Source organism: Heliangelus exortis, chromosome 13 (genome assembly GCF_036169615.1).
Source record: "Heliangelus exortis chromosome 13, bHelExo1.hap1, whole genome shotgun sequence".
NCBI classification, from domain to species: domain Eukaryota; kingdom Metazoa; phylum Chordata; class Aves; order Apodiformes; family Trochilidae; genus Heliangelus; species Heliangelus exortis.
The window spans coordinates 17,054,288-17,066,485 of NC_092434.1; the positions used below are offsets into that span (position 1 = coordinate 17,054,288).

General features: G+C 45.6%; 1 protein-coding gene across 1 annotated transcript in view; it reads left to right on the forward strand.

Annotated features, from left to right (window-relative positions):
• Nucleotides 1–12,198, forward strand: part of GLG1 (golgi glycoprotein 1) — a 97,211-nt gene that overhangs the window by 56,103 nt on the left and 28,910 nt on the right. Inside the window, exons 5-7 of the mRNA XM_071757070.1 lie at nucleotides 6,102–6,305; nucleotides 6,944–7,015; nucleotides 10,030–10,213. Coding sequence (XP_071613171.1) covers nucleotides 6,102–6,305; nucleotides 6,944–7,015; nucleotides 10,030–10,213 — 460 coding nt within the window. The remainder of the gene's footprint in view (nucleotides 1–6,101; nucleotides 6,306–6,943; nucleotides 7,016–10,029; nucleotides 10,214–12,198) is intronic.

Genomic DNA, 12,198 nt, shown 5'->3' on the forward strand with positions numbered 1-12,198 from the left:
TAATGAAGGCTACATCCATGTCAGCTGCACACAGTGCTTTCCCAAAGAACAGTATTATTCAGATTCCCTCAAAAAAGATACATTAGGAAACTGTTTTCTTGCTTTTTTTCCACCCCTTCGAGTACAGTTCTCACTCTTCCCCTCGTTTCACAGAAGCACTGGAGATGACAACATTCAGCTCAGTCTTTGTTTACAGGATGTAGGATTTTAACATCAGCTGAAGGACTGGAATTGGCTACCTAAGTGCCATCCCAGTAACCTTGGTGTGCAGGTGAGCCAGGTGAGTGCTGAACTGGAACTGGCCATAAATCTGCTGGGGGTTTTCCATAACCTGACAGCTCTGGCTCCAGGATGTCAGCATGGCCCTGCAGTGCAAGGTGCTGTGCTGATAAAATAGGTTATGTTTTACTCTTCTGTCTACTCTTACTGTTCACTTTTCTAGCTTCTCTGCATGTCTGCAGCTGCAAGAGTCATGAACTTGAGGCATGTTAGGTTTCAGACAGAATAAAGTACTTCCCTAAGGTATGCTTAGGAAGATGACAAAAAAACCCACCCAAAACCAAGAATAGCAAAGCCTGAACTATACAGGAATGGGTGGAATATCTGATGGACAAATGAATATTAAGAACAAGGTTTTTAAAATTCTGTCTTAGCCTAAAGCCATGTGCCTGGAGTTTGAATTTTGATCATAAGAATTATAAAATCTCCCAAAGTGTTGTGCTAAGGGGGTTTGCTTGGGCACATTTAGAACTCTGTGCTAGTTCTCTCTGGAGATGAACTGACTGAGAGATGTTCTCTGTTAATCCCCTTCCTGATAAAGAAAGGGGAGAGAATAAGGGAGAGAAACTGATGGGTTGGAAACCAAACTGCACAGCTTTAATGAAGCAGTAATGATAAAAAGGAAAAAATACTAAATAACTACAAATATACAGGAAAAACAATGCCACCTTCATAACCTTTCTCCCCCAGTAACATTCCCATCACCATGGGAAAGTCCAGGCTGGAATCCTGGGGTCAGCAGGAGTTGGGAGCTGGAGGCAGGAACACACAGATCCAGGCTGGGATGGATCAGGAGCACAGGCAGAGGAACAGACAGAATCCTCCCAGGATGCTGAAGGGAACAGGGAGAGGGGAAGAAGGGGAAGCAGGAAGGGGTTTGACCCTCCTGATGCCTCAACTTTATCCTGAGGATGAGGTGTATGGGATGGAATCCTCTGTTTGGTCAGTTCTGGCATCTCTCTTGTCTGTTCCTCCCCAAAGGAGGCTGCAGGTGGGGCCTCTTTCTTCCTTCTGGAGGGCAAAATGTTCCTCAGAGCTGAGCAGTGTCCCTGGCTCTGCACACCAGGCTCTGGCTGTAACTATAACCATGGAGTTATCAGTCCCAGGAGCAGCCACTGCCTGAGCAACTTGCTGTTAATTTCAGCAGTGCAGCTGCTTACAAGAGACTGAGCTGAAAGCAAAAGTCCAAGACAGAAAATCCCCTTTATCCTGGCCCAGACCAGGACACTGTGGCTCAGAGCACCATGGGATGGTACCAGAAAGCTGCTTGACTCCTTTGTGGCTCTAGTTGTCTCCTTTCAACTGGACAGAGGTTCAAGGCACTGCAGACTAGTGGCTAGACTCCAGATCACCTGGTATATTTAACAGATATTTTCAATTTTCAGTTAAAATTCTCCATTAAAAAAGATGGTGGTGGTGGGGGCAACATTTCCAAGAAACGTGGTTTTTAGATTTAATATTCTGGGGAAATGAAACCTGGACTCTCTCAGTCCCTGCAGCAGTTCTGACTTAGGGAGTGACCTTGCAGGTCTTCAGCCCTAAGGTGGAGGTTTTCCACCAACAGGATATTGGGTAGAGGAAAGGTTTTACTGGGATTCATTCCTCAGCAGAGCTGAAGGAGGTGTTTATACCCTTGTGCTCCCTTCTGGAGCAAGGCCAGGACAGCTCGTGCTGTGGGATGTCTTGGCTTTGGTGTCCCTGAAGCTCAGGTGGTCCCCATGGGACTGGTGGGATGTGGGAGCCTGTCAAACCTTTGTCAGCTGCTTTGGAAAAAGATGATTGAGTGCAACCATCCACCTTTCTTTGCCCCTCCAGTCTGCAGGAGGAGATTGTACAATCTTAAATGCAGCAGGTGTTAGCCTGTAATTAAAGCTTGCAGTGGTATTTCTCTTATCCACATTTCTAAAGTCCCATCTTGACTCTCTTTGGCCAGTAATGTGGCTGTCTTTATGCTTTTTTTTTTTTTTTTTTAAGAAGTGAAGAGTTAGGACCTCCCTAAGCTGGCTTAACCAGACAGCACTAGCACTCAGGGGACCTCATGTGCCTGAAAATGAAACCCAGATTAGGTGAATAAATCTCCCAGGCAGTGCCAAGTGTGCAGAGGAGCACCAATGGCACCATAAGAAGGCATGGAAATCCTTGGAGCTAGGAAGAAAGGGCTGGATTGTACCTTTCAGGGGCCAGCTGTGTTGGTATTGTGTGTTTTTCTACTTCTGGTAAGTTTGAAATGCTTTAAAATTGCTTCAGTACAGGGCAGCAGAGTAGCTGATGCTGCAGCATCATCTTCCCAAATGTAAATATTGTGTTTGCAAAGCCCATTAGTCATTCATAGAATCATAGAATCATAGAATCATAGAATTAGCTGGGTTGGAAGGGACCTCAGAGATCATCAAGTCCAACCCTTGACCCACCGGTGCGGTTGCTAGACCATGGCACTGAGTGCCACATCCAGGCTCTTTTTAAATGTCTCCAGGGATGGAGAATCCACCACCTCACTGGGCAGTCCATTCCAATGCCTGATCACCCTCTCCGTAAAAAAATTCTTTTTGATATCCAGCCTAAATCTCCCCTGGCACAACTTAAGACTGTGTCCTCTTGTCTTGTTGAAAGTCGTCTGGGAAAAGAGCCCAACCCCCCCCTGGCTCCAACCTCCTTTCAGGGAGTTGCAGAGAGTGATGAGGTCTCCCCTGAGCCTCCTCTTCTTCAGGCTGAACACCCCCAGCTCTCTCAGCCTCTCTTCATAGGGCCTGTGCTCGAGTCCCTTCACCAGCCTGGTTGCCCTCCTTTGGACCTGCTCCAGGACCTCAATCTCCTTCCTGAGCTGAGGGGCCCAGAACTGGACACAGGACTCAAGCTGTGGCCTCCCCAGGGCTGAGCACAGGGGCAGAATCCCTTCCCTGGACCTGCTGGCCACGCTGTTCCTGAGCCAGCCCAGGATGCCATTGGCCTTCTTGGCCACCTGGGCACACTGCTGGCTCCTGTTCAGCTTCCTGGCAATCCAGACTCCCAGCTCCCTTTCTGCCTGGCTGCTCTCCAACCACCATTCCATGTTGTGTCCCTGAAATGCAGCAGTGAACATTTAGAATCCAACATATGGAAATCTGCTTTTCACTAGGCTATTAAAAGTACATTTACTTTCATAGATAGGATGACTCTGAGCAGGAATCTGAACCCACACTGCAAGAAACTGGGAAACTTCTGATTTTTCTATCAGAAAAAGCTTGTGTGTGCCCACCTTGCTGTCTTGAGAGTAGAGGCTGCAGGTGAGTGAGAGTAATTTTGCTCTGCCCTGCCTTCCAGCTGCAATGCTGCCCAGGCTGGGGCAAAAAGAACTGCCAGAGGAGCTTAAAATGGTTGTTTTCAATCAGCTGTGCTTGCCAGCTTCTCAGTTACAGTCACTGCTTGTGACTGACCACAAGGATTTGTGGAACAGGGTTTGTGTTTGGCATGGTTATGAATAAATGGCATTTTAAATAATGTGGCAAGCATCCTGCTAACCAGTATTCCTCAGATCCCTTCTGGGTTCAGTCCTAAAGGAGCTATTGTTAAATTCTGTTTCTCCAGAGATGCTGATATCTGGCTAGCATGTGGAATTGCCCAGTTCCCACTCCCAAGGAAAGAGCAAACCAAAATAAGGACTTCTGGGCTGTGTGGTTTTGGGTTTTTTACTTTTTTTCCCAGAAGACTACTTTTAGCCTTTTAAACTGATAATACTTCTGAGTTGTAAGGACCACTTTCTTTTTTGTAAGGACCACTTTTCTTTTTTGTAAGGACCACTTTCTTTTTTGTAAGGACCACTTTCTTTTTTTGTAAGGACCACTTTTCTTTTTTGTAAGGACCACTTTTCTTTTTTGTAAGGACCACTTTCTTTTTTGTAAGGACCACTTTCTTTTTTGTAAGGACCACTTTTCTTTTTTGTAAGGACCACTTTCCTTTTTTGTAAGGACCACTTTCTTTTTTGTAAGGACCACTTTCTTTTTTGTAAGGACCACTTTTCTTTTTTGTAAGGACCACTTTTCTTTTTTGTAAAGGACCACTTTCTTTTTTGTAAGGACCACTTTCTTTTTTGTAAGGACCACTTTCTTTTTTGTAAGGACCACTTTCCTTTTTTGTAAGGACCACTTTCCTTTTTTGTAAGGACCACTTTCCTTTTTTGTAAAGGACCACTTTCTTTTTTGTAAGGACCACTTTCTTTTTTGTAAGGACCACTTTCTTTTTTGTAAGGACCACTTTCTTTTTTTGTAAGGACCACTTTCTTTTTTGTAAGGACCACTTTCTTTTTTGTAAGGACCACTTTTCTTTTTTGTAAAGGACCACTTTTCTTTTTTGTAAAGGACCACTTTCTTTTTTGTAAGGACCACTTTCTTTTTTGTAAGGACCACTTTCTTTTTTGTAAGGACCACTTTCTTTTTTGTAAGGACCACTTTCTTTTTTTGTAAGGACCACTTTCTTTTTTGTAAGGACCACTTTTCTTTTTTTGTAAGGACCACTTTCTTTTTTGTAAGGACCACTTTTCTTTTTTGTAAGGACCACTTTCTTTTTTGTAAAGGACCACTTTTCTTTTTTGTAAAGGACCACTTTTCTTTTTTGTAAGGACCACTTTCTTTTTTGTAAAGGACCACTTTTTTTTTTTGTAAGGCCAATTCTGCTTGTTCTTCAAGTGTAGCAGAGTTAAACCAGGAATTAAAGGCTGCCAGCCTGAGGAGGTATGTCCAGACAAAAAGGTTGGGATGAGTTGTATGGCTTTGGATGGTCAGGGCTGTGTTTTATGGAGACTGCTCTCTCACACTGCTACAACAGCAATGGGGGAATCCTCTTGACACAGAGCAGGCTGCAGGGGTAACTCCTAAATGGTTGCTGCAAATGCCAGGTTGGGTGATTCAGATGGATGTGAATGTTCATTGCTGTTGGATACCCCAGACAGGCTGAGCTAAGTTTAGTAACAATATCCTCTCACAGCAGAGCAGCATAAATTAAGGTGATTTTCACAGCAGAAACTTGAAGAAGCCTTGAGAGATCTCTTCCAGAAGATTACTTGTTTATCAGAGAAATCAGACAATCTCTAGAGAGGTGCAGAGGGATATGGTTCCTCTTGCACACACGTGCAAGGAGGTAGGAAACTAAATGGAGCTTGGATCAGCTTCCCCTGTCTCTTCCAGGCTTTCATCCAAAACATGTTCTCTCTACATTTGTTAACAGGGGCTGCTCATCATCCAAAGTTGTCTTCAGGCTTGCAGGACAGTGGATGTGGTGTACAGTATTGGGCCAAAACTGCTTGGTCCAAGACTACTTCTCTTAAATGCTTTTATTTATTTTATTATTATTATTATTATTATTATTCTCTTAATGGAGAAAATTAGCACTGAGAAGCCTACATGGCTCAAAGCTCCTTTGCAGCCTTTTTATCATCACTAATTAGCACCACTCAAACTGAAAACTTGCCTCAGCATGGAAGAACCATGATTTTTCTCTCCTCCAAGTATGTTCTTCATGTGATGCTATTCCCATGGTGCAAAGAGAGCTATGTCAGATGAAAGATAATTTGGGCATTTTGGTAAACTGCTCTGAGCAGTGATAATCTAATTAAGTTGCATTAAAACAAACCCAGAGCATTGAAGTAGGGGGATGTTTGTGGAAACCATCAGCAGGATGGTGATGTAAATATATAACCTGTGTGGACAGTACAGATGCCAGCTCTTGCCTCCTCTGAATGTAAATATTTCAGTTTAGGCTGCACTTTTGGAAGTCTACATGTGGTGCTTATCCAGAATCGCCCATCCTGGGAGTGCTTTGTTACAGATGCTGTCTTTCTTCTTTTATAGGATGCCCACTCCCAAGGAGAGGTGGTTGCATGTCTGGAAAAAGGCCTGGTGAAAGAGGCAGAGGAGACTGACCCTCGAGTTCAGGTTTCTGACCAGTGTAAGAAAGCAATCCTTCGGGTAGCTGAACTCTCTTCAGATGATTTCCACCTGGACAGGCACCTCTACTTTGCATGCAGGGATGACAGAGAACGGTTCTGTGAAAATGTGAGTAGTTTCCTCTTCCCTTCTCAGTAATCCATTCCAAAACAGCACTGGAAGCAGGGATGCAACAATAGAGTGGAGCCAAAATCATGGAATGCTGAAATCAGGTGCTGTGTGGCTGGCAGTTGGCAGTAGATCTGGTATTCAATTTGTTCACCCAATAAAGGAGTGTTATTTCTAGTTGGTTAATGAACTGAATTGTCACACGTGGTTTATTGGGCATCAGACCTGGTGTGGGAGGGAACAGGATGACTTGAATGGAGGGGAAGCACCAGAGGAAAGTGCTGCTGCCTTCTGCAGTGCTAAAGCTGTTGCAAAGGTTTGGCTGGTTTGACTCTAAAAGCAGCACTCCTCATCCCTGGAGCAAGGGGCTGGAAAGCTGCCCTCTTCAGTCTGAATTAGCTTGTATCAGCTGGGCATCTTCTCACTAAAAGGGTGATGAACACACCCAGACTTTTTTATTTTTAATTCAATAAAACATAAAGGATTTTTATAGCATAGAAGGTATCGCTATCATTTGAAATTGTGACTTTAATATATTTCTAGTGGAAAAAATAAATCTCTCTAGGTGTAGTTTAGCCTGGTTGTTAAGCATTATGAGTCTTGTCTTTCATGGTAAATGTTACTGTTCTGTTTCACAGACTCAGGCTGGGGAAGGCCGAGTCTACAAGTGCCTCTTTAATCACAAGTTTGAAGAATCAATGAGTGAAAAGGTAAGTACCTATCTTGGTGAGACAAATCCTTAACCATTCATAAGTGCAGGCTGAATTATTCTTTTCCAGTGTTGAGGGAAATCCATTTACATGAACAGATAACTGGCTGCTTTAACAGATGCTCTTACTTTGGTATGTTTGTGTTTCCAGCTACGTGCTGATGGCTTGAATTAATTGCACTCAAGTTACAGCCTTTAAAGTTAAGGATTTAAATAAATCAAAGCTTGGGGGTGAGTAATTTGGGAAGGCAGATGTGAAGCTCAAGTGATAGCACTGTGAATGAGGGTTTAAAGTGGAAGTTGCATCACTCTGGGGTAAGCCTTGGATAAATGTTGTCATAACATACAGATGAGAAACAAAATGCCCAGATCCCCAGCACAGGAAGCTCTGTGTGTGTTTCACTTTTGGTTTCAAGGCTCTGATTGCCTGACTATGACACAGCAAATTTTGCAGCCAAGATGCATTCTTCAGTTACCAGATCTTTCCTTCTGTTTTTCCTGAAGGATGTGGCTTTCAGCAACAGGGAAAAAGTTGCTCTGGAAAGCCAGTCCTAGAAAGAGTTTGTATTGGTGTTTTGGGAAGGCAGCAGTGATTGAGTGATTGAGGAGGCAGCATCACAGTCTTGGGGACTGTATGGAATTGCATCCTCTGTCTAAAAGGATACAAAGATGGGTAACTGCAGAGCCCTTCTTAGAGAAGTTTTGCTGATGGGAGCCTGATTCAGAGGCCTGGAGGGATCAGCCTCATGTTATTTTCTTTAAATGCATTAGCTATCTGAAAGCTAAGTTCTAGTTAGCAAATAAAACAGAGAGTGATCCCCGTGGGCTCAAAGCAAAGCTTCATTCTCTACAACCTGAAGTGGACTTGCTGGTTTTGCTTAACCTGTTTTTGGTTGTAGAGAGACAGTGGTGGTTTCTGAAGGGTCTTTTCCATAGTCAGCTGTCTAAGATACAAATGCAAGATGCTGAGAGGTTGGACAAAGCTGGAGCAGGTGGCTTGGTAGGGAGAGAGGGGTGAGTGCTGCGAGGACAGAGTTTGCAGAGCAGGAGGAACACAAGAATTAGTTCTCACTCTTTGTGGCTGCTGAGGCAGGACTGTCTGCAGAGACAGGAGTCTTGTAGAAGCTGTCACACGGTCACTCCTTGCTGGCAGCTGCAGCTGCTGCACACAGATGTAGCCAACAATAGCTGCCTGGTGGGTGGCTTGCTTTGTGTCATCCAAAATTGCTCTTCCTGGCCCCATCTGACCTCCCTCTGCTTTGAGGGAAGCAGGGCTGTAGCTTTGTGTATCCAGAGCTTTAACTCTGTCCAATCCCAAGGTCCCAGGCACAGCACAGGGATGGGAACACGGAGGCAGAGGTGGGGATATCTTGGAGTAGGATTTTCCAGGTCCTGGGGTAGGTATAGGAAGGGAGGAGGAGAAAAATCCAAATTATGTAAGGAAGGGGAGAGAGAGCTTGTGCCAAGATTGCTCACTCTTCTCCCTCCCATACACATGCAGAGTTTTTCTCCCTTTTGAGTAGGCTGGGAACGGGCAAATTTCCCCAAGCTGTTCTGAATTATCTGCCACCCTCAGCTTTAATTTTCATAAAATTTAAACGAAAACTGCTGTGAAGCATAGCAGTATCTTTACAGTCCCTTTTTTGGATGAAATTTAGAGAGTTCTTGTTCTTGCAGCTGCTGGGTTTGGCCACAGTGCATCCTCATGCATCTCCTCTATTGTGGAAAATGGTTGGAAAATCCCATTGTTAGCTTTTGTCTGCTGTCATCTGTCCAGCACATTGCAGAAAGATCCAAAGAACGCAGTGTTTTCTAAACGTGGCTGGAAAAAAAAGTTGTTTCTTGAGGCCATTGGGTGAGCATGTACCACAGCTGGGATAAATGTCAGCAACTGATCCTGGTTACCAAGAATGAGTCACGAGCTCAGCCGTAGAGCTTCACAAAAAAAAACTGGCTGAATGTGTGGTTTTCAGAAGTGCTCTGCAGAGAGCTGCTGCCTTTAAAACCCTTGATCTTGGTGACCTGGTGTGTGTTGTTAACTCTCTGGTTTCTATGAGACAAATGAAATTTAACTGCAGCCCAGCTTAAAGGCAGGAATTTGAAAGCATCCAGCCCTCTTTTTGAGAGGCAACTTGAAAATGTAGCAGCAGCAGCTCTAGCTTAGCAGCAGCAGGTCTGGCTCTCTGCCCCCCAGCTCCTTCAGTGTCAGGGTTTAACTGGCCCAGCAATTAAACTGAGTAACAGATGCCCTCTATTAATCTCTCTCTCCTCCCTGATAAAGAAAGGAGAGAGAATAAGGGAGAGAGACTGATGGGTTGGAAACTAAACTGCACAACTTTAATGAAACAATAGTGATAAATAGGAAAAATTACTAGATATATACAAATATGGAGGAAAATTGATCCCAGGTTCCTTCCCCCTTCCCCCCAATAACTCTCACATCCCCACTGAGGCTGCAGGGCAGCCCTGGGAAAGTCCAGGCTGGAATCCTGGGGTCAGCAGCAGTTGGGAGCTGGAGGCAGGAACACACAGATCCAGGCTGGAATGGATCAGGAGCACAGGCAGAGGAACAGACAGAATCCTCCCAGGATGCTGAAGGGAACAGGGAGAGGGGAAGAAGGGGAAGCAGGAAGGGGTTTGACCCTCCTGATGCCTCAACTTTATCCTGAGGATGAGGTGTATGGGATGGAATCCTCTGTTTGGTCAGTTCTGGCATCTCTCTTGTCTGTTCCTCCCCAAAGGAGGCTGCAGGTGGGGCCTCTTTCTTCCTTCTGGAGGGCAAAATGTTCCTCAGAGCTGAGCAGTGTCCTTGGCTCTGCACACCAGGCTCTGGCTGTAACTATAACCATGGAGTTATCAGTCCCAGGAGCAGCCCCTGCCTGAGAAACTTGCTGTTAATTTCAGCAGTGCAGCTGCTTACAAGAGACTGAGCTGAAAGCAAAAGTCCAGGACAGAAAATCCCTTTTATCCTGGCCCAGACCAGGACATTGAGCCACCCCAATGTGTCCCCTGCAGTGTCGTGATGCTCTGACCACCCGCCAGAAGCTGATTGCCCAAGACTACAAAGTCAGCTACTCCCTGGCCAAGTCCTGTAAGAGTGACCTGAAGAAATATCGCTGTAACGTGGAGAACCTGCCCCGCTCCCGGGAGGCCAGGCTCTCCTACCTCCTCATGTGCTTGGAGTCTGCAGTGCACAGAGGTAAGTGGAGCTTCATCAAGATGTGTGACTTGCTGGGACCTTGATTTTGCAGAATCACATTATATTAGGGGCAAGAAAGGGGATCCCTGGAGAGAGAGAGAGCCTCTAATCCAACCCTTCTGCCAGGACAGGTTTACCTGGAGCAGGTGTCCAAGGGTGGCATCCAGGTGGGTTTTGGATGTCTCCAGGGATGGAGACTCCACCACTCTCTGGGCAGCCTTTTCCAGTGCTCTGCCACCTTTGTTGTAAAGGAGTTCCTCCTCAGGTTTAAATAGAACTTCTTACGTTCAAGTTTCTGTCTGTTAACCTCCTGTCACTGGGTACCACTGAAAAAAGACTGTCCCGTGCTCCTGACACCCATCTTTTAAGGATTTATAAGCACTGATAAGATACTTTCTCAGTCTCTTCTCCCTTCTCCTTCCTCTTCTCCCTTCTCCTTCCTCTTCTCCCTTCTCCTTCCTCTTCTCCCTTCCCCTTCCTCTTCTCCCTTCCCCTTCCTCTTCTCCCTTCTCCTTCCTCTTCTCCCTTCTCCTTCCTCTTCTCCCTTCTCCTTCCTCTTCTCCCTTCTCCTTCCTCTTCTCCCTTCTCCTTCCTCTTCTCCCTTCTCCTTCCTCTTCTCCCTTCCCCTTCCTCTTCTCCCTTCCCCTTCCTCTTCTCCCTTCCCCTTCCTCTTCTCCCTTCCCCTTCCTCTTCTCCTTCCCCTTCCTCTTCTCCCTTCCCCTTCCTCTTCTCCCTTCTCCTTCCTCTTCTCCCTTCTCCTTCCTCTTCTCCCTTCTCCTTCCTCTTCTCCCTTCTCCTTCCTCTTCTCCCTTCTCCTTCCTCTTCTCCCTTCCCCTTCCTCTTCTCCCTTCCCCTTCCTCTTCTCCCTTCCCCTTCCTCTTCTCCCTTCCCCTTCCTCTTCTCCCTTCCCCTCCCTCTTCTCCCTTCCCCTCCCTCTTCTCCCTTCCCCTCCCTCTTCTCCCTTCCCCTCCCTCTTCTCCCTTCCCCTCCCTCTTCTCCCTTCCCCTCCCTCTTCTCCCTTCCCCTCCCTCTTCTCCCTTCCCCTCCCTCTTCTCCCTTCCCCTCCCTCTTCTCCCTTCCCCTCCCTCTTCTCCCTTCCCCTCCCTCTTCTCCCTTCCCCTCCCTCTTCTCCCTTCCCCTCCCTCTTCTCCCTTCCCCTCCCTCTTCTCCCTTCCCCTCCCTCTTCTCCCTTCCCCTCCCTCTTCTCCCTTCCCCTCCCTCTTCTCCCTTGCCCTCTAAAAAGACCCAAATCCCTCCTCAGTGTTCCCTCATAAGAGAGATGTCCCAGTTCTCTAATAATCTTTGTAGCCCTTTGCACTCACCTCTCCTGCAGTTCCCTGTCCTTCTTGAACTGGGGAGCCCAAAACTGGACAAGTTCAAAAATTTCTGTTAGCTCTTTAACTTCAACGTGTATTTACAGTAACTTTTGCCAAACTTTGGTTCAGAGGCAAGCTTCCTCATCACAATGTTTTTGTCACTCTTGTTTTTGAAAGTCAGAATAGCTGCGTAAACCTCTGACACTGACTCCTGTCATGAAGGCAATACATGTAAAATGAAAAATATTAAATCCCACCTGGACTGGTGATTTGTAATTGCAAATCCTTCTATTCACTGTGAATTCAAGCAGATTTTTAATTTATGTAGTAAGCATTGAGCATACTATTAGGTTAAAACACAGACTAGAGACCCTGTTTATCATCACACCAGGGATACTCAGTCTCTGCCTCTTGTAAGTCATTTTCTTTCCTTGAAGTTCAGGAACCTGGGTAAGTGCCTTAATTTTTTTAACTGGAGTTTTTTTTACATAGAAGGAAGGTAAATGGGAGAATATTAGTATTGTTTATTTAAGTTGGGATGAGCTGGAGATGTCTTAACACCAGCAGCTGTCCAAAAGGCATTAAGAGGGCCCTCTGTGGCAGGACCATGCTAAAGATTCTCTGTGAAATTGCCATAACAAGTAGCAGCAACATGTTATATCCTGTTTG